The sequence below is a fragment of the Eupeodes corollae genome, chromosome 2 (assembly GCF_945859685.1).
Source record: "Eupeodes corollae chromosome 2, idEupCoro1.1, whole genome shotgun sequence".
Taxonomy (NCBI): Eukaryota; Metazoa; Arthropoda; class Insecta; order Diptera; family Syrphidae; genus Eupeodes; species Eupeodes corollae.
The window spans coordinates 75208139-75234531 of NC_079148.1; the positions used below are offsets into that span (position 1 = coordinate 75208139).

At 33.9% G+C, this 26393-nt stretch overlaps 1 protein-coding gene across 12 annotated transcripts in view; it reads left to right on the forward strand.

Moving 5' to 3' along the window:
* LOC129946479 (double-stranded RNA-specific editase Adar) overlaps window positions 1-26393 on the forward strand; it is a 242494-nt gene that overhangs the window by 124509 nt on the left and 91592 nt on the right. For all 12 annotated transcript variants that reach the window (XM_056056686.1, XM_056056678.1, XM_056056687.1 and 9 more), the window contains one exon: window positions 164-318. In XM_056056686.1, the coding sequence (XP_055912661.1) occupies window positions 164-318 (155 nt within the window). The remainder of the gene's footprint in view (window positions 1-163; window positions 319-26393) is intronic.

Sequence of the window (26393 nt, forward strand, 5' to 3'; positions counted from 1 at the left end):
TGATAAGAAGAACCACAAGTACCTACCTACCTTCTCTACACTACTGAACCTAGTTTCTTCTTTTCTTCTCTGCTCTCATCTCCTCGTTTTTTGTTTGTGTCAATTTTAATTAATTTCTTAGTGTTAATTATGAATTTTATATTCTTTTTTCCTATAATAATAGTGCATCCGAAAAAGAAACCACGTGCTGGAAAAGAAAGGATTCCGCAACCGAAGAACACAGTTGCCATGTTAAATGAGCTCCGACACGGTTTGGTATATAAATTGGAATCACAAAGTGGACCAGTACATGCACCACTCTTCACAATTTCCGTTGAGGTAAGTGTTATCAGCTTCTCTAAAGAGCTATTAGATACCTAATAATATATACATACATATATATATAAATGGACGTATAATGTAGGAAGTGAGGGTGGAAATTTAAAAATGAAAATAATTGTTCTGGTTATGTAACTATGACGAATGGGAATAGGAGAAAATCGAGATGAAAAATAAAAAAGAAAATGATATAAATCCTTATATAAAGTGATAGATGGAATTTTAAGGATTACCGTTATTAAAAACACGTCATGATTTATCTTGGAATAGAAATGGAACTTTATTGAAATTTTAAACGGACAGAACCCTCAAAAAAAATTACAGAATTGTGAAAGCATATAAAGATACAATTTCTACGACTTTTATTAATATATCATTTCAGTAAGCAAAATCGTAACTGTACCGTAAGGTAATAAAGTGAACGACTGGGTTCCAAGAAATTACTCAATACTCATGTATCCAAAAACTTTATTTACAAATATTTAGTACTCTTATTTAAAAATTTACTTATAAAATAAGTTTGTCTTCAAAAATTTAAATGTCATTTAATTAATCCAACAAATCCTTAGAGCGTTTTTTTTGTAATATAAAATATGTCAAAACAAATTTCTAGTATGTAGTTGTTTAGAACTGATTTTTGATTTTTGTTATTAAGTGAACCATTCTCGAGATATCGAATTTTAAAGAATTATATGTATGTATTATATTTTTTAAATAATCTAAAAAATGACAGTTTTGGTCATGAAATATTTTTAAGAAAACTTAAAAACAAAATAATCGTTTTATTACGGGGTTAAAAAATTTTAGGCCCTTCCTTTGTGCGAGTACTGTTGTCAGGGATGGAGGGGACCTACAGTTTAAAGCCGAATCCGAATAACTAGTTTGAGAAAGCACTTTTCATGACATGAATAATTCTTGAAAGATTTGTCAATTCCTCGCAAGAGGCAGTACCCGTGAAAAAACTTTAGATGGCACAGGCAGGGATCGAACCTAAGAGGTCTGGCATGACAGTCCAACGCACTTTTTTTTCATTTTTATTAATTTATTCTTAAAATAATCTTAAAGCTAACCTAATTAACCATAACTTTCAACTAATTTACTTGTCTTATACGAACACTCTAAGTTAAACAATAATACTTAATTCTATTGCCTTTCGGCCCTAAGATCTAATTTACTGTAATTCATTTTATTTATTATTTGTTTTTTAGAAAAAATAAGAAAAACTAATTTCAATATCTTTTTTCATTTTTACTTACAAACTACTTAAAATGACATCCTTAAAATAACTTAAACTACCTACTCTACCTATAATCTCCTTAAAACTAGAAGAACCACAGCAGCAAATCTAAATCTTGTTGTCCTTTCTGTTTGTGTCACCATGCCTATTCTACTTAAAACTAAACCCTTTAACTATAAAACAAGTATGTAAGCCGACCAAGGCTTAAAACCCTTTCCCGACTACCTAATATCAAGTTCCGATTGAAGCCACCAAAACTGGTTCTCCTGCTTTACCCTATCAGTTCGGTCCCGTTCGGACACAGTCCTACTGAACCGAAGGAGCTCTGCTCCGCCTTGTGCCATGACGTCCCGATTGTACAGTAGTCGCCTATCCACGGTTCTTCGTCTGACGTGGTAGATTAGCAGAACTGCCAAAATATCCTGTATCAGACCGGATCTGTCTAGAAAGATGAATGCCTATTGTGGAATGAAGCCGCTCAAGCGTGCACTCTCAAAATACTCGTTGTTCGGATAGAACGCCCCGAAAATTAAATTGTTGGTCGAAGACATAGCTCTTGTAATGTGACGTCGAACGAGTTTTATCACGAAATTGTCAATTCTGTTGATTCGAGCCCCGTTGTACAGGTAAGAAGAATCGGCTGTTCGATATAAGCTGGTACAGCATCGTAAACACTGCCGCTCGAACACCCGAAACTTCTCCATCTGAGAAGGGGCAACGTTGAACCACGCAGGATAACCATAAACGATCATCGGCCGTATAAGGGCCATGTAACAGATTACCTTCACGGGGTCAAGCCGACTGCTGTAAAACAGCTGTTTCGGCAGAGCGAAGGCTCCTCTAGCCCTGGTCAGAGCAGCATTTATATGTCTGTCGAAATATAAATACTGATCTAACCAGATACCCAGGTACTTAACTACACTTTTGCTCGCTAATGGCTGCCCGTGAAGATCAACGATGTCCATCTTGCGCCAATTCTTGCACGTATACCTCGGGGCCCTAGCCAACGGAGTCTGGAACAGAATTGTTTCCGACTCTTGGACATTTATTTTCAGTTTCCAGTCGTCGCAATATCACTGAATCTTGTCGCAATCACGCTGCAAGAGAATTCTAATAACTTCAACCCTTTCTATTGAAGACCATTTTTAATAAAGAATTTTGTGGTAGAAGTTACATTACCACTTTTGACAACAACCTTTCTATCGTTAATCATATCATAAAGTATATACAACAATGGTTTGATTATGCCAAGCGTGCAAAGTTGTAGATAAAGACCCTCTAACCATACGGTGTCAAAGGCCTTTTCCAAATCAACCAGAACAGCACCTGTGCATTGTTGTTTCGATTTATTCCATTGGATATCAGAAACGATTTTCAACGCAGAATGAATTGTGTCATGACCGGCCTTGAGCCTAATTTGTTTATCCGGAATTATTTTGTTGTCCCACTTAGTCAGAGCCCAATTGATGATCTTCTCGGAACTTTTGCTGATGCTCGGAAGAAGACTTATCGACCGAAGATTTGACGGGTTGGAGTTGTCCTTTCCCTTTTTCGGGAGAGGATGAACCACAGCGGTCTTCCAATGCACTGGATAATATGTGGTTCAAGTTTTTGTAAAAAATGATTTCTGTATTTTTAGACCTTTGGTCCTTTGAAAATAAAAATTTCAAAGCCATTCTATTTCTGAAAACAAAAACCTTAATTTAAAGAAAAAAATATTAGAGCATCTTTAGAGTGGTTTTTAAAATTAATTTTGTGTCCAACGCGAATTGGTATAAAACCACAATTTTCAAATTTGAAATCTATCGTCCTCCTGTTTGATAGAAATTTCGTGATTAAATGGAGTTTTTGCCATATAGTTCCTATTTTTCGTAAGTAAAAACCACCCACTTAATTTTGTCTGCATCTTTAGATGTTATTACCTGTAAAACATTTATTTGAAGTCGATATCTTTACTGGTTCTTGAGATATAGATGACAAAAATGGTACGGACAACGTACGGTTAGGGTAAAATTAAAAATCTTTGATTTAGATTCTAGGGACCTTCAAACGTCGAGAAATGACAATTCGAACCGATTACAATAATTTCCTATTCGAAGTTAATATTCCTACCTTATATTTTTGTTTTAATTTTTTCTAATTTTTCGAAATTTTAACGAACATTGTACTTTAGTTAGCGAAGGCTAACTTTTTTGACATCTAGTAACATTTTAAGAAAAATTTAATTGACGGTTTGTAACAAAAAATGTTAACCTGAGAAAATACATTAGTAAAAGCTGGTAAATATTGATTTTCGATTCGAATATCTTGAATCTTTAAATCTCGCTTTTAAATTTTTCTTTAGGTTAAAAAAAAATACATGATTTTTAAACCTAAAAAAATATATAAAAATATCTCTTAACAATAACTTGTATGATAATTTTGACAAGTTCGAATCTTTCTTTTTTGGATACAATTTAATGCATTTAGAATCTAACTTATTTTCTGGAAATTCTCGTATTAAGTTTTGAGAAAAATTTTAATTTGATTCGTTAATAGTTTTGAAAAATACATTCTGTATTTTTTTTATACAAGAAATACAATTTTCAAAAAATTCTTCTAAAATTCGAAAAAAGCGGTTTTCCACTTAAAATTATAGTTATATATAGTGTTATGGCTCCCCCAGTTCTTGAACGTGTAAATGATTCTATCTTTTTTGTACTGTTGCAAGAGTTCTTAAAGTTCAACATTCATTAATCCGCTGGCCCAGATGGTAGTCTCGCTTTTTTTCTGAATAAGTGCTTTTCAACGCTAGCAAAACCACTGCGTAAGCTTTTCCATCTATCCTATTCTTCTGGGCTCGTTCCGAGTATTTTAAAAATTGCATTTGTTCAGCCAATCCCAAAAAAAGGCGAATCTTCTTCTCCTAAAAATTACCGAACGATAGCACAAACGTCCCTTCTTTCGAAGGTTAATTATCAGCTTAAAAAATATCTCGAGGAACGGAAGCTTCTTAATGTACGGCAATACGGCTTTCGAAGCATAAGGTCCACTGTTGATCTCATGGTTCATCTCAGCGAACAGTGGAACAAATCTTTACATCATTTTGGAGAGAGTAAGATTATTGCACTTGATATTTCAAAGGCATTTGATAAAGTCTGGCATCTTGCTCTTTTCTCGAAAATGCGTGCTTTTAGTATTGACGAATCTCTTCTTCTTTGGATTAGACATTTTTTTCGAACCGCTTAATTCAAGTTGTTTTGGATAAATTCAAATCTGAAACCCATACAATAAATGCTGGTGTGCTCCAGAGCTCCGTTTTTTCTCCGACCCTATTTCTCATTTTTATAAATGATCTCCTGTCTGCTACTTCTAATCCAAAACATTGTTTCGCTGACGATAGCACTCTTAGCTTTTAATATTTGTTGCCAGACCCACAACCCTTCTCTTCGAATGTGGAGCTACAACTGCAAAATATGATTAGCTCATTAAATTCCGACCTACACAGCATTGTACAATTTTGAATAACAAACCATGTGGAATTAATTATTTCGAAAACCGAATTATGTCTTGTATCGTTTAAGCGAGATAAACCCTTTTTACCTCTCGCAACCAGCTTTTGTGGAGCGATCACATGCGCGATGTCGCCAAAAATGCTGCAAGATGTCTAGGTTATTTGAGACGGTTCAAGACATTTTTCTTTGTCTGATCTGGCTACAATCTACAAAACCTTATCTCTTATCTCTGGGCTGGTGCTCCAGTAACTTATTTAAGCCTCTTGGACACTATTCAAAGAAAAGCTTTTAAAATGATTGGTGACATTAACATCATCAAATAGTTTTCGTCATTTGAACATCGCCGGTTGCATTCCTCCCCATAAACAATTTAACCCTTGAGCCCAACTTTGGCCGTACAATGAAGTACAGAGATTCATTTTTTAGCCGTACTACGCGAATGTGGAATGGCTTTGTCACGCTCTATCTTTTCCAATCATTGCAATGTTCAGGAATTCAAAATTAATGTACACCGACACCTCCTCTCCCACCTTCCCTCTATTCTTAATGCTACACTGTCTTTGGCATATTAAAGGTACAAAACCCTTTTAGTGGCCGGTGATTATAAAAAAAAATCGTATTTTATGATGTGCAAAATATTGTTGCCGTGGCATTATGGCAAGTACGTTGAACTGTCATGTCAGATGTCTTGGGTTTGATCCCTGCCTATGCCATCTAAAGTTTTGGGGGGCACCACCTCTTGCGAGTAATTGACATGTTATGTCACGAAAAGTGCTTTCTCAAATCAGCCGTTCGGACTTTTACGCCACCAAATTTATTTTTTAAAATGTTGTTGCCAACTTTTTTTGACAATTTTTTTAACAAAACATGAAAAACTACAAAAGCAAAAGCTATGTACTTCACTTAAAACTCTTTTTATCTATTCTAATTTTACACTATAGAAAATGCCTGCAGCAACACCACCTGTGACCCAACTTAGCCCACCCTGCACTACTTTAATATTATGTTGAATTATACTGCCTTACTTTGTTGCTTTGCTTCAATAGTTAAATCAACAACAAATTAATCTTTATTAAAGTCAGGTCTTATGGCTTTACTCATATGAACCCAGATTGTATCAAAGGCAAATTGTTAAATATATTTTTTTTTTCAATTTCAAAGACTATGCTATTTCAAAGACTATGCGTGCGTCTGGAATGGTGTTTGCTTTTCTAACGAACCACATTGATTGAAAGCTGCCAATTTATCCAACATCGCTTTGTCAGGTGATGATGATGGCTTTTTTATACTGCACAACATATCAACCTTGACATGAGTTATTTTCATTTATATACGAGTACACTTTTACAAAAATAGTAAAAGAAAAAGAAAAGTTTAAACAAATCTAACACCACTTTGATCTTTTAGAGCTATTTTTAAGTCCTTTTTTTCGTTTAACAATTTATTTTTATTTCTTCTAATGATTCAGTTAATTTAATTATAAACACGTAATATATTCTTCCTTCACTCGAACATCACGCATCACTACGCGTCACAATTCAATTGCTTTCTTGCCACCCCCATCCGAGAGAATGGCCAGCCCCCAAGTTAAACATTTAGTTGCAATTAATTTAAGAATACTTGTTTTTTTTATTTACTTTCGAAAAAAGATTTACGATAATGTGAAGGTATGGTATCGGGCCAAAAAATGTTGTACAGAAAAAACTATTACACTTAAAGAGAGAAGCATTTCGATGGTCATTGATCGGAAAAAAATCACATTAGCCCATCTTGCAACAGCATCACTAAGAGTATTTTTCAAAATTATAGTTTTAATGACACAACATTAGCATCAATATGTAAGATATACAGTGGGGGAGGATGTCATCAAGGTTGGAAAAAAAATTGAATATAAAAATCAAAAGAAAATTGTCTTCTATATTCTACAAACAAATATTATTTTGTTGCATTGTAAGTGCCCCATTGAAAAAAGCAAAATGGGTTCAAAAAGCCCAAATAACCCATCAAATCATGTTTATAAAATATTTGTTGTTATAGTAATTTTTGTTTTTCATTTTATTACAAAAAGTTTGTCAAACTTTTTCATACGTATGTATATAAAAGTTGCCATTCCTGAGATACTTTGGATAATTCGATTTGAAAAGTTACATAACACATCCATTAACATAATTAATTCCAACTTTGCCACATAAACCACCCATAGTGCCACTTACAGTATTTTGAAAAGACATTTACGAAGTAAAATTGATTTGTGAGTCTCATTAACAGATTTTTTGGCCGTCTGTTGCTGTCAGTTGTTGTCGTTCGGTTCGGTTGCATGAATTCCAACGAATAATGTTTATTTTATGCGAATTGATGAGCGTGTACTCGACTCTTAGATGTGAATGGGTTTAATTGAAGAAAAAGTGGGTTTGTCGAAGGAGGTGGGGTGGATAGTTGTTGGAAGGTAAAATGGGGGGATTTTTCGTAGAAGAAAAAGATGCAATTGATTGGAAATTCGCACAGAAAGGCGACACATATTGACACATTTTGGGTGTAGTTTAAGATTGATAGATACACGATAGCTATCTATCTGGACGCGGAAAAGGTCTCGATTTGAACGTTTCGAAATAGATTTTGACAATTTCATTTCAATCAGTCATGTTTGAAAACTTGGATTTTTGTTTAGTTGATTTTACAGCAAGGAAATGTGTTGAATTAAGAGTGGGCGGGTAATTAAAATGCTATTAGGGAAAGATGTTGGTTTGTTTCCGACAAGAAGTCGTTAATCAAATTAAAAATAAAGTTTTAAAAAATATGTTTTTATTTTAAGGACTTATAGTAAAATAATTTCGATTTTTATTGTATGTTATTGCATCTGTTTTGTTATCGTTTGGTAACATACAAATTTTGCTAAGAAATAAATTGTTAAGATTAGCATGTTTCTTAAGGATGATTTTTTAGCTATTATCTTTTTGGCAACACCGGTTTAAACAGCTGAAGCACGTCTTGTGTTTTGTTTCACTGTCAAACATCTTCAGTTTGGTCTTTAATTTAACCATGAATCGTCTTACAAACGAAAAATACTGGAAAATTGTTGAATTTTATTATCAAAAAGCATGCTCTGTTAAGAAATTTCATCGCGCGCTTCTTCCATTTTATAGTCACTTAACTCGACCCACTCCACTGTCCATTGTTGGACATTAAACCACGAACACGCTTAAGTAGAGTGTGAACTGAAGAAATTATCGCAGCTGTATCGGTCAGTTTTAATGATGACCATCAATTATTATCGATTCGTCGCTGTTCGCAGCAATTAGGCTTCTGATAGTCAACACCGTGGAAAACTTTGCGGAAGGATTTTGTGTGTGATGACTTTCAAAATGCAGCAAGAATTGAAGCAGAACGTAAAATTTTTGGTGAATGAGCCCTTGGAAAGTTGGCCGATGATCTACTTTTTTACCGAAAAGTTGTGTTTAGCAACAAAGCTCATTTTTGGCTCAATGTGTGAATTGGAGTGAATATCAGCCAAAAGCATTGCAATGCATCCAGAAAAAGTCACAGTTTGGTGCGGTTTATGGGCTGATGGCATCATTGGACCGTACTACTTCAAAGATGATGCGAATCGTAACGTAACTTTGAATGGTGAAATATCGAACTTTTTTTTACCAAAATGCAAGAGCTTGACTTGCATTAAATGTGGTTTCAACAACACGTTGCCACATGCCATACAGCACACGCAACAATGGACTTATTGAGAGGCGAGTTCGGTGAACATTTTATTTCACGTTCGGGACCGGTCAATTGGCCGCATAAGTCGTGCGATTTAAAGCCTTTAGACTATTTTTTGTGGGACTATGTTAAAGCTCATGTCTATACAGACAAGCCCGCTTCAATTGGCGTATTGGAAGACAACATTGAAGCATTTATTCGTGAGATACCGGCAGAAATGTTGGAAAGAGTATGCCAAAATTGGACTAATAGGATGGACTATTTGTGGCGTTGTCAAGGTCAACATTCGCATGAAATAGTCTTCAAACATTAAATAATATGGACCGAACTTTCCTATGGATTTTAAAAATCATCCTTTTGTTTTCGTAAGAATTATTTCGCAACTCTGAAACTTTTACATCTTTATTTTGTTACAATGAAATTTCCTTAACCTAAAATGCAATTCCAAAATTTAGAAACTGTTAAGTTCAAAGTCAAAAGGATTCATTGGTAGTGGAACTTTTTTTTTGATTACATGTTTAATATCTACCCTATAAAACATAAGTTAATGAGATAGAAACTTGAGGGCTGAGGATTGGTTCAGTGTTGTAAGCCGCTAAGCCCTGGTTTTCTTTTGACTGAGGGATAGTTGATATTAAAGTTGTTGGTAGTCTTATTAAAGGTGATTATAGAAAAGTTCGTCTGCCGGCACGTAGTGGCCGTGTGTCTGAGAAAATTTTCCGAAAATGGAAATAGGGAGGGAAACCACTTCAAACGCATTGCACTCGCTTATCTCAAATATGGTTTTGACAGACGTGCTGGTGGCCGCATTTGTACTGCTGAGGTCGCCGAAATCATTTTTTTTTTTACGTTTTTGGACTTTTGTGAAACCACTTCAAATTGGGGTCATCCGGAAGCCCTCGATTCCCTAATTGTGAATATGTTCTTGAAGACGTGTAAGTGGCCACATTTTCTCAGCAGATGTAGCCGAAAATGTGTTTATGTTGTTCTTTTTGGACTTTTGGGCAGCTACTTGAGATTGGGCATGTTCGTAGGGCCTTGACTTCCTGAGTTGGAAAATGTAAATGACAGACGTGCAGGTAGCCGCATTCTCCAGACATGCCAGATTAAAACCCTTTTTTTTTTTTAAAGAAAATCTTTGAATAACATACACAGCCCAATAAGATATATCGCAATCAAAAGCCCTTCCATACCAGACTATAATATTATATTTCAATGAAACTTCTGCCGTTATATGTTAACAGAAAGCTATTAACTTCAATCAAATTAAAAATATAGCAGCAGAAGTTGAAGTATTGCTAAACTTTTGACAACACCGAATTCTAAATTGTTTTTTTTTTTAGTCAAACCATAATAAAAGCCGCGAATGCTTTTTTAGGTAATTCTAACTGACAGACGTTTAAATTCAACAAACTCTTCACTATCGAGATTTATGTCGTGAATGCTGGTTTGTATGGTATCAATCGAAATGTCGAGGTAATGTTTTGAAATCTATGTTAATTGGAGTTATCGGGAACTTCTTTTCCCATGGATACCAATTTTTCGAATATGGGAACAAAATTCCTATAGAAAAATACCTATCGCCAACTTTTTTTTCATGAGAAAATCTTGTGTTTTTCTCTCTGAATATTTCCTCGTTATTTAGTTGTCGGAATTGAAAGCGGAGCAAACAATGTAAACAATTCTCAACAAAATAATAGTGAAAATATTAATAAAAATGTATCTTTTTGAGGTCGAATCTAACAAATACTCACCAAGTTCACGTTTTAATTAGTTTTATGGAAAAAACGAGATATTGCTAATGGTTTCAAAGCAAATCGATCTAAGGGAGATGTATCAACATTTTGGAAAGAAACAGAAAAAGAACTTAATAGATGGAGCCCACCAACAAAATTTATTTCTGAATGGAAAAAATAGGTGATAAATTGATAACCATAATTTTTTTTACTTAAAAAAAAATAATTTAAGGTAAGGCTTGCTAAAAAAACGTACGTGAGAAAGAAAGTGTCTGAAAACAAAAGACAGAAAAAGAAACCGGTGGACGCCCAAACAAGGAATAAATGTATACTCGTGCGTTGGAGGAAACGATAATACGAATTTGTGCCTTAGAAGAATTGGTGGAAGAAAGCCCAGATGTTTTAATTTTTGGTCTCCCAGCTGAACATTGAAAACAGAACTTCAACTCCTCCTTCTACAAAAAAGCCACAAAAAGAAATAACTTGTAACATCGCTTTGGGAGGAGAAATTGAAATCTAAAAAGAACTCTGCAATAAGGTTGAAGACTAAGTTGAGGCTATGAAGCGACACCTAAAAGAAATGGAATACCATTTCAAGAAAATATACAGGTCCAATGACAAAATTAGTGATTTTCAGAAGAAGATGTTGGATGAAACCCAAGGCACAACCTTGAAATGAAAGTGATGAGAATGAATGAAGTTAAAGCAAAGTTCGAGTTCCAAAAACGTTCACACAACAAAAACTTTGTTGTTCTCGTTGTATTTCATCGATTTATAATAAAAGTGATATTTTTTGCATTTTTAATTAGGGATTAGATCTAGGACGAAAACAAAACATTTTTTTTTCACTAAGAACTGACTGTCAAATTATTCATAAACTATGTTTGAAAATAAATGTATTATTTTCATGTTGGCAAAATTTGTTTCCAAGGAAAAAGAATTCTCTGATAAATTCCCGATAGTAGGAACTTGCTCCCGGGAAGAAAAAAATTCTTAGGGAAAAATATTTCCCAAGGAATTGCCGATAAGGCTGAATAAAAAGGGCTTATCTTTTAAAAATTTCATTCCAACATTAAGGCGTCAAAGTTTAATCAAAAGTTTTAAAAGCTTAAATCGACCTGATGAGACATCCAGACCAATCCGGACGTGCAGCAGATGAAGACATTTTCCTAAGTCTTAATGGCTTTTATTTTTACTCAAAAAAAAAAAACAGAAATACTCCTACAGATAAAACATAAATGGTTTATTGTTAAGTTGAAGTAAAAAGAACTACAAGAACAACAGCTCTAAGACGAGCAATTTTAAAGTGGGCATCATGTGATTCTGGGGAAAAAATTAGAGTATACGGAAGTCTCTCAACAGTTTTAAGAGTTATTAAAATTCAAGCCATCTTAAACGAATTAACCTTAAGAAAATACCTCTACTTGACGTACAACGGAAAAGAACAGTATCACGTAGTTTTTTAGACGATAAAACTATTATTTTCACGATTTGAGAAAATAAAAAGCTTTTAAAAGCTTCATTACAATTGTGCAATAAGTTTTGTTATATCGAAAGCTGTCAGTTATTATGGAATATTCTGCAGCTGAATATAATAGAATCTTGGAAAGAAATGTTCCCAAATAATGTAACAATATTTTACCCATAAACTTGGCTTTGCACTTCATTCAATAACTGCCGTACACATCTTATCTAAATATTATTAAATATACTTATGGATGGTTTGTAACCACATTTTATAAGGATTGTGGTCAGTTTGGAGGCATAGAATTATTAATTTCTGCAATTAAGCTAGCTTGTAGCGAAATATCGTCGAGCTATCAAAACGGAACTAATTTACGAAATGATTAATAGTAAGGGTGGAAGTATCAACTACCAAACTTAACAGAAACTTGTTGCATTCCAATCCAAAAACAATTTTAATTTAAAATAAAAAAATATTCAATTTTTCCTAGAAAAAAGCTTTGCAAGTGGGCGAAAGAAAAACTAGTGGTTGGATAAATCTTTTAAAATTGTTTTCTTAACATCTTGAGAGAGTAGTTTGTACTAACAACAGAAAGCACAATACCCATAAGTATTTTTAAAAAAATGTTTGTGCTTAGTCCATTGAAGCAGAGTGTATGTACAAACACTGAGGCAACAAACTTTGAAAACGGTTTTTCTTCTTGTAGCTAGTGGAATATTCATACCCCGACACGGTTGCTATCTTTGAATAGGTACTTATTCCACTATTACAAATTTGTAAAACTAAAGGGTTAGTTGGAAACGTGCGTTGAAATTCAAAAGGGTATGAAAAAGTCCAAAATTTCAGAAAGAAAATAAAAATAAAAGAAATATTTACATTTTATTGTTTGACCACATTTATGTACACATTTTTATTTACATTAGTAATCGTATGTTATATCAATAATCACAGACAATTTAGACCCAGGCATCACGAAAAGCTTCGATTAAGGTGTCCTTCAATTATGTTAAGGTGCGCTAAATATGGAGGCCATGCCAAAACTTGATGTATTCTGACTCACTATGGCACTGTCTTTTTGGAAAACCCAAGGTAGAGGTCCAAAAATGCTTTCCGGCGAACATTTATAGTTGATTTCGTTCATTATTGTGGACAAAAACTAAAAGTCGATACTACTATTTGTTGACTTAAATCAAAATCAAATCAAATGGGGTGGCGCAACAGTCCGTTGTGAACCAGGGCCTAGTGACTTACAACTCTCAACCATTCCTGTGTGCGAGTAATGTTGTCAGGAATGGAGGGGACCTACAATTTTATGCCGAATCCGAACGGCTAGTTTGAGAAAGCACTTTTTCATGACAAGAATTACTCTTGAAGGAATTGTCAGTTCCTCGCAAGAGGTAGTACCCGCGAAAATTAATTTTTTTAAATTAAGGTGGCACAGGCAGGGATTGAACCCAAGACCCCTTGCATGACAGTCCAACGCACTAACCATCATGCCACGGGTACTACTGTTGACTTAAATACCTTTTCAATTTTGCTGAATTTACTTTGAATATAAAATACGCGTTTTTTAAATGTGCCATTCAATTTCATACAGAGAATACATTAAGGTACACCTTGACTTAAAGACTTAAACACAAATTCTATCTATAGTAACATACCTATGATTACATTTTTCTACCATAAATTAAAAGAACAGACTTAAAAACCTTCCACATGGAACACGTTGCAATCTCAAGTACTTATGTTGAGCACATTCACTAAACATTGTCCACAAAGGACTACTCACTTGACTTTGCACATTTTAATTACCATATCCCCCCCTGACATTTCATCATAAATAGATCCATACAATACAATACAAGCCTTTACCCCTTTCAAAGCTAATTAATATCGTATTTAAGGATACAAAGTCTCACGTCTGTCAACACACATTGTTTGCCATAAATTATTTTGCTAGAATAAAAAAAAACATAATTTTAATAATCCCCACCTTCATTTGCGTGCCTGTTTTTCCATTAAAAAATATATACTATAGATATTAAAAAAAAAATCCACTGCTGTCATGAAAAATGTCATCTCATTAAGACTACGCAAAGCCTATGAAAACCAGTCTATTCTAAAACATTACCCCACCACCCATAACCATCCGCCACCTTCCACCCCCGTCTTCCCAAAGTCTCCTCTTTCCAGAGCAAGCACCCATCATGATTTCGTTAGAAAGAGGGGTTTTTTATGCTAGTCCGATACTTTCAAGGCTCTTTGCGGCTACCGGCAAAACATGGAGGCAGTATAGAACCTCAACGTTTGTCACACATACATACAAATACCCACACACACAATAGGGAATTATACACGTATTAATGTTTTTCTTTGCTGATGGTCGCGTCTCAAAAAGCGAAAAGCATATCCAACAGACGTGTCTGTTAAAAACACGTTCCAACAACTCGTATTCAAAGCAAAACAATCACCCACTTTATTGATTTTTTTTTGTTCTTTAACCCGTTAGTAAAGACCTCATCGCCATCGCCAGGACCACCGTAAACGACTCCATTCATGTATGCAAACAGAATTGAAAAAATCTAGAGGAGATAGAATCCCACAGGCACTCCCTCAATAGATTTGTTTATCAACCCGTGTGAAATCCAATATAACCACAAGGTGTGGTCTCTAGAGGGTTAAGGTAGGAAACTCGGGATCTATGCTTTTAACCTATAAAATGTAAACGCGTTCAAATTGAATCAAGGAACTGTACGTGTATATCCTGTGAGAAGGGCCCCTACATCTCTAAGTGCGACCGTGTATCTTTTTAAGGTTTATATGATGTTTTTGATTGTATTTTTTTTTCTTTTTGTGCACAAAAGCTGAAGTTCATTTGAATGAATTTGATTCAGTTGGAAGGTGCTTCTGTTCTTTTTGTTTCATTTTCATATTTATGTACTTATATACTTTTTTTTATACATAATCCTGTCAAAAAATTTATTATTCCATACCACATTTCGAACGAACGCCTTCCCTCCTCACACTGTTTTGAAAACAATTTTGGTTTGTGCATTGCGTTCGAGGTATATTGTTGACCACAGCAGCGTACCTATAGCATGTTAAAAATTCATAAAATAATAGCTGAATCCACCAGATCCAGATTCAGATCCAGATCGAGGAAGGGAATGTATTTCCTTCCAATATTTATTTATTCATGGATTTGTGTACTTTTTTTTGTGGAAAATGTTTTTTTTTGGTTCATGTGTTGGTTCGTTCGTGAAAATATGCGCTAAAAGGGAGGTGTTTTTTCCTTGTTACCGAAGTTTTGATTAGCCTCCCTATATCCCTATTGTATTTGCTTATTTGTTCTGAGGATTAGAATCATAATTTAAACAAAATTATTGATATATTTTTTGTTTATCTATCGGTAACGAGAAGGACCTTTGGAATCCTTAGAATCGTTAAGCTTTTTTTTGAGAAGGGTAATTTTCGGAAAAAATGTATGCCTTGCTTTATTTTTAAACAAAACGTTAATAGCTCTCACAGACATGTTATGTTAATGTTTCAAATTACAATAAAACTCTTAAAAAATGTTTTCAACTTCCCATAGGAAGTTATTGTAATCGTTCCGATTTGTCGAAAAAGTTCCGCCCCTAACGTTCGAACGTTCGCGAAGTTTTTTTTCGCCGTCCATAGCTCAAGAACTAGTAGATATCGACTTCAAATAAATGTTGTTGTACAGATAATAATGCAGAAAGGACTCTCAAAAAATTGAGTGGGTAGTTTTTTTACCATAGCAGTTTAAAAAAAGGTGAAAATGTTGGTTATCCCTAAATATCTCACGAACCAAAAACGCTAGAGACTTCAATTAAATTTTATATTATACAAGCTTTTAAACGCGGCTTCGCCCGCAGAGGAGAAATAAAATAAGTATGAGAGATAAAGGGTGATGGTATAATAATAGAAATGAGTCAATATAATAACTAAATTTTATTGTTTGGCTGAGATCAACAATTTTTTTAAATTACTGCAGACAATGAAGTTTCAACACCTTAATAAATGCTTATTGAAATGCAACAACAAATGTTAAAATATATTTCACCGTAACAAAAATAAATAATTCTGAATTCTAAAGAAAGAAGAGCCCACCACTGCCGGAGTCTATTTTACGTAAAACTTGATGGAAAATATGATTTTGCTCTGGAAGTAATTGAGGGATTAATTCTGCCACTTAATGTTGCAGTGCTATGAAATCATAATCTAGCTCTCGTGCAATTTCATTATCAAAATCATCCACATTGTCTCTTCGAGGGCTGGACATTCCAAAATCATCTAATTTTTGTCCAACCATCGTAAAAACCTTGTTTTCATGGCATGTTCATTGAAAGTAATGTCTGTGTGTATTTGCTGCAGTTGATGTAAAATATCTTCAGCCATGTATTCTTTGTACTTATTCCAAAGAGTTTGAGGGTTAGAAAGACCGCAAGAAGATAAAAGCGTAGCGTAAAGTTCCCTGATTTTATCTGGCGATCGGCATTGTACAGCTTCCTCCATAGTTTCATCCCAATGATTGTCATTTTCTAACAGTCGCCGAGCTTTACATGCTTCTCGGTAGGTTTGACATTCCTGACCATTGACAATTTTAAGTTCTGTAAAGCTAATTGGACCTTCTAACATGATGCAACAACATGCGCAAACAAAAGCATTCAAAATTCGTAACATGTACGGTAATTAAAGAAAAATTACAAACAGTTGAAACTATATTCAATTGAATTAGATATTGAATAAGATATTGTCGTCACCGTCGGTAATACAGTGGGTTGGTATTACAGTATTCAGGGTTGAAACTTCATTACTACGATGCTAGATGATGCTAAATGGAGTTGAAGTAGCTAAATTTGACGATATTTTGACAAACAATTTTCTTATTTTTCGTATTTTTTTTTATTTACCTTCAAGAGTGTATGTGCAAAGTTTCATGATGATCGGTTAAGTAGTTTTTGCGTGAAAGCGTAACAAACAAACTTACATTCGCATTTATAATATTAGTATGAAGTATGATATGATAGTTATATAAGGTTTTTTTATAAATCAATAAAACTGAAAAAATATTTGTTACCTCGAATATTTTACGAACAAAAAATGATTTTATCTCCAGAATAAATTAATGGTACGAAGAATAACGTTTTTGACATCTGGTAAAATTTTGAGAAAAATGGAATCAACCATTTTCTTACAAAAATTAAAAACCTAATAAAAAACATTATTAAAAGTTGAGATTTAGAGAAAAATCGAAATGACGGTTTTCTTACAAAAATATAAAAAAAAGAAATAATATTAAAACTTGTTAAGAATTTACCTTCGACTCAAATATGTCAATAAAAATCCAACAGTCCGTTTTTTCCTAAAAAAAATAAAATCTACAAAAAGCAGTACGCAATTTTTTTTAAAATTGATGTTTGGTTCTCGATAACTCGTGATCAATAAAATATATTGTGTTCAAATTAATTTTAATTATCCAATTTGTATTTGTTTATGTAAGAAATCAAAACTTTTTAGAAATGCTACTAAAATTTGTAAAAATTGGCTTCCGATTAAAAATCTCGTTAACAAAAATAGATTTTGAATTCAAACTTTTTTTATTATATGCACCATATTGTAATTTTTAAGAATAATTCAACTGACAACTTTTTTTAACAGAACACGAAGACCTACAAACTTTTAAGGGAGACAAATTGGAAGACGGTATGAGAAGTTATCAGTGTGGGTCGCATCCTAGCCTTTTTCTTTTTTTGATTGGAAACCTTTTTAGTCTCTACGACAATATTTAAATAACGTCATTGACTAATTTACGTCACTCGAACATAGTCGTTATATTTCTTGCCTTTTTTATAGTTTTTTTACACGAACTATACTTGAGTGATAAAGCCAACAGCTTTTCCCCCCTAAAACATTTTATCCGCTTCTAAAAACACCCCATTTTTAACAGCAACAATTATAGTGTGACATTTTTCAAAAACATTCATTACTTTTTATAATAATTGTTTGTTAATTTTTAACACAAAAACAGTTACACCATTTTGGGTAAGATAAAAGAATTTTAAAGTCAATATCTTTCTTTGTTGTCATAATAATTGAGTCGAAAATTGTTTAAATGACGTTCACTTTGAAGTTCCGTACAAACCTCTTATCCAAATATTCTAGTTTTTGCAATCCATGATATACGAAAGAGCTTAAAATTTTTCGAAACAAAAGAAACAAGGCTTGAAAAATCTTATGTGAAGAATGTTAGCTGAAGGTCATGAAGTATATGTTACCCTCTTTATATATGTCAAATATCTTACAGATATAAAGATTTTATAAAACGGAAATCTGATGGCTACCTAACAACTTTCAGCAATCTTTCATTGATACGCTTGTAAAAATAAATGAGAATTTCTTTCCATACTTGCAAGATTGTCCCCAGACTGCCTTTAACTTTAAAAATTATGTTCAAATGACGTTAGAAAAAGTCTTTCATTGCTTGACATTACTTAAAGATAATTATTCGTCTGGTCAAGATGGAATTTCTCCACATGTCTTTAAAAAAATGTAAGTCAGTAGTTACATCGCCCCTTCTTAGCATATTTCCACTATCTCCAAGCTTAGGTAAATTCCCAGCAATATCGAAGAAGGCATTTATGATACCAGTCTTTAAAATGGGTAACAAGTCTAACATTAATAATTACAGACCAACCTCTGAACTGGCACGTAGCGCTGTCGTCTTGGAACCACTATCGTCTAGGTCCATATGGTTCAAATTAGGCCATACAAAAATAGTTATCATCGTTATGTAGCGCTCGGTGTTGACGTTGACCCTCACTAAAATCGCACCAAACGGTAACAGTGGACAAACGGCTTTGTCTATAGAACTTTTAAATCTTTGGTCAGTTGGATTTTGTACAGGTGTAGGCCCAAGTCCCGACGCAAAATTCGCTAAGTTGGAATAGGCTACCTCGAGTTCTGCTTTTACAGACCGCAGCGATGTTCCCAACCGATCTTGCATTCCCTGAACGTACGGGTGATTGTTTACTGAACCGGTTTCTCAAATTTGGTCACTTAACGTTGAAGAGTCGACTGTGAAGGGCCACCACGTCTACCGTAAAATGGGTGCAATGCGTGCAATGTTTGCGTTAACGAACACTCATTTTGATTATAAAGTTTTCTCATTTGAACGTGCTGTTCAATGGTGTAACTTGCCGTGATGATTTGGCATAAACAACTCTATAATAAACAAAAGATTTGACAGATGTTACCATAACAAAATGGCCGTCACTGGGCGCCAAAATCCTCACGCGCCAATTGAATAACCCTTTACTCCATAATTGTCTAATCAGGGTGGCCATTTAGGACCTGTACTCTTTATCTTAGCTATCAATAATGCACCAGTTTGTGTAGGATTCAGTAACATTTTAATCTATGCGGATCTTTAAAAGCTTAAAATATATAAACGATGGATTACAACTCCAAGAATTTATAAACAGTTTTTTTATTTGGTGCAAAACCAATGGGCTAAACCTAAATCCATTTAAATGTCAGGCAATGACTTTCTCTAAAATCTTTCTTCTAGTTTAATTGATTATAGTATTTTTGAATTCACGGAACATATTAATTCGATCTTTTGTGAAGCAAACTCTTGGTCTAAAGAATTTCAGGATCCCTATGTTACTCTTGATCTATATAACACTTTGGCCCACTGCCATCTAACGAGATTCCCATAAATAGGATAGATAGATTGATGTTCAACGTAACTTAATACGTTTCGACTTAAAAGGGCATGGTTTCATCCCTATTACCTTCCTCCTTATGATCATTGGATAAAGCTTATTCAAATATAGCCTCTTTCACAAATGAGGGTTAATAATGAAATTGTCTTTATGCATCACTTTTAACTGGTGTTATTTTTTATGGATTTTTAAAATTTGATGTTTGACTATATATCTCGTGAATAAATGAATGTATTGACTTCAAAATAATTTCCTGCTATTCTAAATCTTGTTGTTAACGTAAGAAAATGGTCTAAGAAAAATCCAATCTGTATGTTTATGCTACCAAAATCATGATTAAAAAGCGCTTGAATAAAAACAGATTTTAAAATCAAACTAATTTTATTTTATGAAAAATATTTTTGCTAACTTTAAATAATATTTTAGAAAAAATCAATTCAACTTTTTCTTTGAAAAACACGGAAACCAAGAAAAAACTGATAACGAATGGTTTTCGACTCAAGTATTATAAGAAAATAAATAAACATTGACTTCAAATTTTGTCTGTCACACAAAATATTGTTATTTACATTTTTTTAAAGTTAAGACAAATCGACAGAAAGATTTTTTATTTAATTACAATTTTTAATTAAAATTTGTATGAATCCATACATTTCTCTTAAACGCTTTTGGAGCGTTAAATCAGTACGTTTAATAATAAAAGTGGTATCAAATAAAAGTTGAGATTTAGCACATTATATTTGTCATATATTACGAACATAGTTGGTGGTGTTTTTGAGATATTGGGGTTTGAAGTTTATTAAAACAGAAAGAGAATTTTAAGAATTTTTTGAAGTCTTATAAATTAAAGCAATACTATTTTTCAAAAAATAAAATATACTTAAATGTTTAGTATTAACTTCTTGGAAATCAAGTGTTTTTAACTAGCCCTTTAACCATCGATATTTCAGAAATATCAATGATGACATAAATACAATTTTGTTTTATTATTTTAAAGACATATTTAAGGCTTTTAAACTGATATATAATGTATCGTAACCTCTCACAAAGAAATACTTACTTTTTCACAAACTTACCCTGAATAGTTCCTTGAATGAAACTGGGTGCTGTGAGCTTCCTCGTTTAGCATTTTCTAAAAATTTCTTTAGCCAAATATGCACTTTATTAAACTGAATTTATATGTATTAAACACAGTTAGATAAATAATTATTAATGTGGTGAAGTTATAAACAAATATATGCACCTTGGCGTTTCTAAATAAACTAAATAAAATTAGTTAACCCAAGACACTTATAAAATAAAATATGCATATAAGTCAGTTGGTGGCCGATTTAATTCTTTTTAATTCACTAGTCAGGTGGTGATTTGTGAATTAATTTTTTTTAATTCATAAGTCAGTTGGTGAACTGTGAATTAAAGCCATGAGTTAAGCTAAAAGTGAATTAAGCTTTTGCAACGCTGATCCAAAGAGTCTGTTTAAAAATATTTCATGTATTTTAAGATTATAAATGTACCCACAAATAAGTTTGTTTTCCTAAACTTACATGCCATTTGATTTCTTAAAAAAACGTTAATTTTTCAACTCTAAAAAAAAATCAAAAAACGCCTAACGCGAATGGGTTCAAAACCTTAATTTCCAAACAGACAGATGGGCGGAATCGTTGGGCACAATTTTGTTCGACTTCTTTACCATCGTAATGTCATGATTGTTTGAAGTCTTCAGTTCGAAATTGTTTACTAATGCAAAACTTGCCATATAATTCCTATACGTTTCGTCGCAAGTAAAAATGAACATATATTTGTTCGAGTACATGGCCTTGAAAGTTATGTAGTTTAATTTTGATTGATACAAACTACTATGCATGATGTTTCGAAGAACTTTATACGGAACTAAATCCCTATCTTACATCACTTAATATATTTAAGTAGATCCGTTCGCTCATCATAAAAGAAACAAACAAGTTGAAAGAAAATGCTCAAACCCCGAACCAAGGATACGAAAAAAGAATAGAAATTCAACTAAGCTTCAACAAAAAGGAGGAATATAATGTGATATAGGCGGGTTAGTTTTTGTACTTCTGTAGTTTTTTTTCAAAACTTCCGTCCGTTTATTTGTATTTAAACTTTTCATTCGAAAACACAAAAAGTTAAAAGTTCCTTTCGCAAACGAATCTTCCTTCGAATAGATATTCTGATTTTGGAAAAATGAAAATAATAAATCATATCTCCAAAAATACCCACATACTCGTACTCGTGTAGCCATAGCTTTCGTTTTTGTTACAATAATAATAATGTCTGAAAACAAAACAGTGTGTTCTCTAAAGCATAACGACGACGATGGCTTCACGTAGAGTTAGAGAGTGGATAGCTGAAGTATAATATTTGGTTATGAATACGACGAGTAAACTGCTGACTTTTCAAACTTTCCGTTTTTAAAGGAATTGTCTAAACAACAAAGGGTTTATTCTGCGTATACACGTTAGGCCCACAAAGTACATAGTTCACACGATATACGTTCGTACACTCTGATTCATTTAAATAAAGACAGTATGAAAATGTTTGAGTGGCATGATGGTTAGAGCATTTAGTCCTTATCTGTGACACATTAAGTTTTTTTCACGGGTACTGCCTCTTGCATGAAAAGTGTTTTCTCAAATAAGCCGTTCGGATTTGGCTTAAAACTGTAGGACCCTTCAAACACATAGGAATGTTTGAGAGTTGTGAGTCACTAGGCTCTAGTTCTCAACGGAGTGTTGCTCCACCTGATTCGTATATTTTAGTATACAAATTATATTTTTCTTTAGTGGATGATTAAATTGTTTAATAACATTTATGTGCTGCATTTATTAAAATGAATCGGAGTGTACATATTTAAAATTTGTCAGCCTTGATGTTTGTGCGGTTGATATGAGGAAAAGAAAAGCACGATGTTGGTGTGATGTTACTCTGCGGCTATGTAACAGATTGCTGAGAGAAAAGTTTTGTGTGGTTTCAATTAATTTTTTGAGATTTGTCTGCTTGTCAGGATGTCACACTAAGCTGTCAGCGAAAAATGAATAATAAATTGAAGGAAAAATGACGTTAAAATATCATTTGAAAGAATTAAAAAATATGTGAAAATTTAATAGGAATAATTATTATAAATGTTTATTTAAGAAAGACAGACGTTAAAATTTCCAAATTATGAAAAAAAAAGATTAAAAAGATTTTGAAAAAATATCGAGGATAAAAAGAACTCTATTGAGACCAACAATGATAAAGGAAAAGAAGAAATTTGTTATCTAAAACCTTTTGTTGTGAATTTTAATTTTTGAAATTACTATCAATGAATTAGTATCACTTTGGATTTTAATGGATTGATAAGAAGTTCATTATTTTCAAGAGGCCATGTGACGATGGCGGCTTAATCGATATTCATTTTACTAACGGCGTCAATAACTTGTCTTTTGTCGTACAGTTTTACGTCGTCAGCATAAATATGATCTTTGCAATGTGATAAATATCGAAAAGAATATACTTACCTACTTAGGGCCTGAGACCTTTTAAGTCCGTTGGGAACCCTTAAGGGCCATAGAGCCTGAGATATGTTTCAGCTCTCTCCAACTTTTGCCTTGTGACGCTAATTCCGCATCGACTGTTCTCTGCCACGTGCTTCTCGGTCGTACACCTCTTCTTCCTTCTTGCGTGAGCGGATTTCACTGCATTATGCTTTGCCTGCAATGCAGTCATTAACTTTTCGAAGCGTATGTCCAATCCATTGCCACTTACGCCTTCGTAGTATAGATTCTATAGATTCCTGGCCTGTCCTTCTCATTTGATATACGGTTAGGCCAGAAAATCCTTAGGATGTTTCGAAGACATCTATTCACGAAGGTTTGCATCTTTCTTGTAATGGCTGGAGAAACCTTCTTCAAGTGCTGCACCCGTTATGAAGCACAGATTCGACATTGGTGCGAAACAGTCGTAGCTTTGTTCTTAAGCTGATAGAGTTGTTCCTCCAAATTTTCGACTACATACCGAACGCCGCTTTTGCTTTGCCGATGCGGCAAATGGCGCCTTATTCGGTTCCGCCTTCCATGAAGACAAGGTATTAAAAGCTCTCCACTTTTCCACCTGTTGCGAGGAAGTATTTATTTGAGAGGATGGTCGGGTTCCGAGACTGATCATTTTTGTTTTTCCGGAATTAATTTTCAGCCCCACGACTTCTGCTTCTCTCTCCAGACTTGTTGACAATTGATGGAGATCCATGATCCTATAAGAGAGTAAGCAAATATCGTCCGCGTATTCCAAGTGTCTGACTCCGCTACAGATTTCAAAATCATCTGACAACCTACCATCGTGCATAAAAAAAACTAGTCCAGGCTTCTGTTGTGATTCGATAAAGCAGTTCGCTCGATGACGTTGGCGCTGCTTGTAAAAGCTCTACGGGAATTTCATCAAAATCTACCTCTTTGTTGTTCTTAAGTGCTTTAATTGCGGCAACAATTTTATCTTTACTGGGAGGTGCGGTGCGGATTCGTAGTAGTTTTTATATAGTTTTCCCTCGTAAAGTTTCTATTGTAGAGAGTACGCTTATGACTGTTCTGGAATTTCTGAAGGAATGATGGGCTGTTTTACTATATAGAAGTCATCTCTTTATCTAAAATTGCTGCACGCGTTTTTTGAATTGGACGCAAAAAATTTGGAATTTCGATTATTAGAAACAAAGAAAGTGTTTTTTTTTTTGGCTGCGGCATCAGTATCTTGTTTGCCCTTGATGCCAACATGTCGAAGAACCCAAGCCAACATAATTCCTTAGAGGAAATTAGTATTATTCTGATGTACTGAATGGCATTTATTAAACTGTCTATTTTTGTATCATCTAACATCTCAATGTTATATGTATATTGTTGCAGGAGTTTCTTTTTTTGTGGTTTGCTAACTAAGATTAATTGGCAGCGTACTTCTTTTTTAAGGGGGTATCGGAATATAACAAAAATAGTCACCGCTTGAGAGGTTGATCTGTAGACAATAAGTGGCTTCTTATTTGCATAAATAATGGTCTTTCAAAGTTTATTTATGTCAATTGAGTTCATAAAATGTGGAGGGGATGCAAAGGATTCCCCAACGCTTTGTTCAGAAGATCAATTGATCTTATTTTTCCAAGTTGTTCAAATAGATGGATAACCATTTTTTCTTCGAAGTGCAGTTTTAGGCGATGTTTTAAAGGCTCCTGTTGCGGTGCGGAGACATCTGGTGTTTTTTTTGGTTGTCCAGTGTCCACATACAAATCGTCAAGCCATATTGAACACTGCCAGCTACCGAAGTTTTAGCTAATTGGATAGCAGCTTCAATATGAGGACGTTTCTCTGTGGAACAAATCATTTTAAGATAATTATAACGCAATTTAAGTTGGTTAGTTGAGTTTTTTGTTTGCAAGTATAAATATTTAAGATTGCCGGAAAATTATACATTAAGTATCTTAAGTTCCCTTGATTCGATACGCAACATCAGAGGAGAACGTTCGCAATTCCCTTTTCAGCAAGTATGTATACCTCCAATTGTATTTGGTGGAATAGAAGCTCTTCTTGCTTGGGCCCATTGGGTCAGTTAATTGCAAAAGCTGTTAAACGTATTTTTGGTTCTCCAGATGATAGTACAAGTTGACATATCAATGAACCGATGTAAGCATTGTATATTATTACCGAGAGTGGATAACCTTGTGATACTCCATTCTTCAGTTGATTAGTTGAAGACATGAAACCATCTACATTTACTCCTCGATCGTTTCCACAAAGAAACGTAGATGTTTTCAGAAGTAAGCAGAATCATAAGAGCGCTTAGCTTATTTTGAAAAGATTTCATTTAATTTTTTGAAATTACTGAAAAATCTTACATACGTATTTTTTTTGCAAATAAAGAATTTGTGTTTTGTTAAAAAAAATGTTTACCTAACAAATAAAAGTTTTTATATTTGTTTATTTTTTTTGCTTAAGTTACAAAAATGATTCGAATATCAAAACACATAAGTTGATCTATCAGTAATTCAGCTCACCACTTATAAAGGGTGTAGTATCCTTGGCATTAGGGTTAGTGTGTCGGACTGTCATGCCAGAGGTCTTGGTTTCGATCCCTGCTTATGCCATCTAAAGTTTTTTTTCACGGGTAGGTACTGCCTCTTGCGGGAATTTACAAATTCTTCAAGAGCAATTGTTGTCATGAAAAGTGCTTTCTCAAATTTGCCGTTTGGATTCGGCTTAAAGCTGTAGGTCCCCTCCATCCCTGACAACAGTATCGCACACAGGAATGGTTGAGAGTCATAAGTCAATAGGCCCTAGTTCTCAACGGACTGTTGCGCCACCCAATTTATTTATTTTTTTTACTTATAAAGGGTTTTCAGTTAGCGCGGTAGATTTTGGCACCCCGTGGTGTCCATTTTGTTTTGGTGACATCCGTCAAATCTTTGTTAATTATTCAATTGCTTATGCCAAATCATCTTGACAAGTTACACGATTGAATAGCACGTGCAATGCGCCCATTTTACAGTAGACGTGGTGGCCCTTCAGAGTCGACATCGACGCGGTCCGTGAAACAGAACAACAGAACCCGTGCAGCAGGTGATAATGCATCCTCAAAAAGTAATCATTTTTTGTAGATTTTGGGCCGGCTGTGGCGGCGTATTGGTCCATAATTTTTTGAAAACAA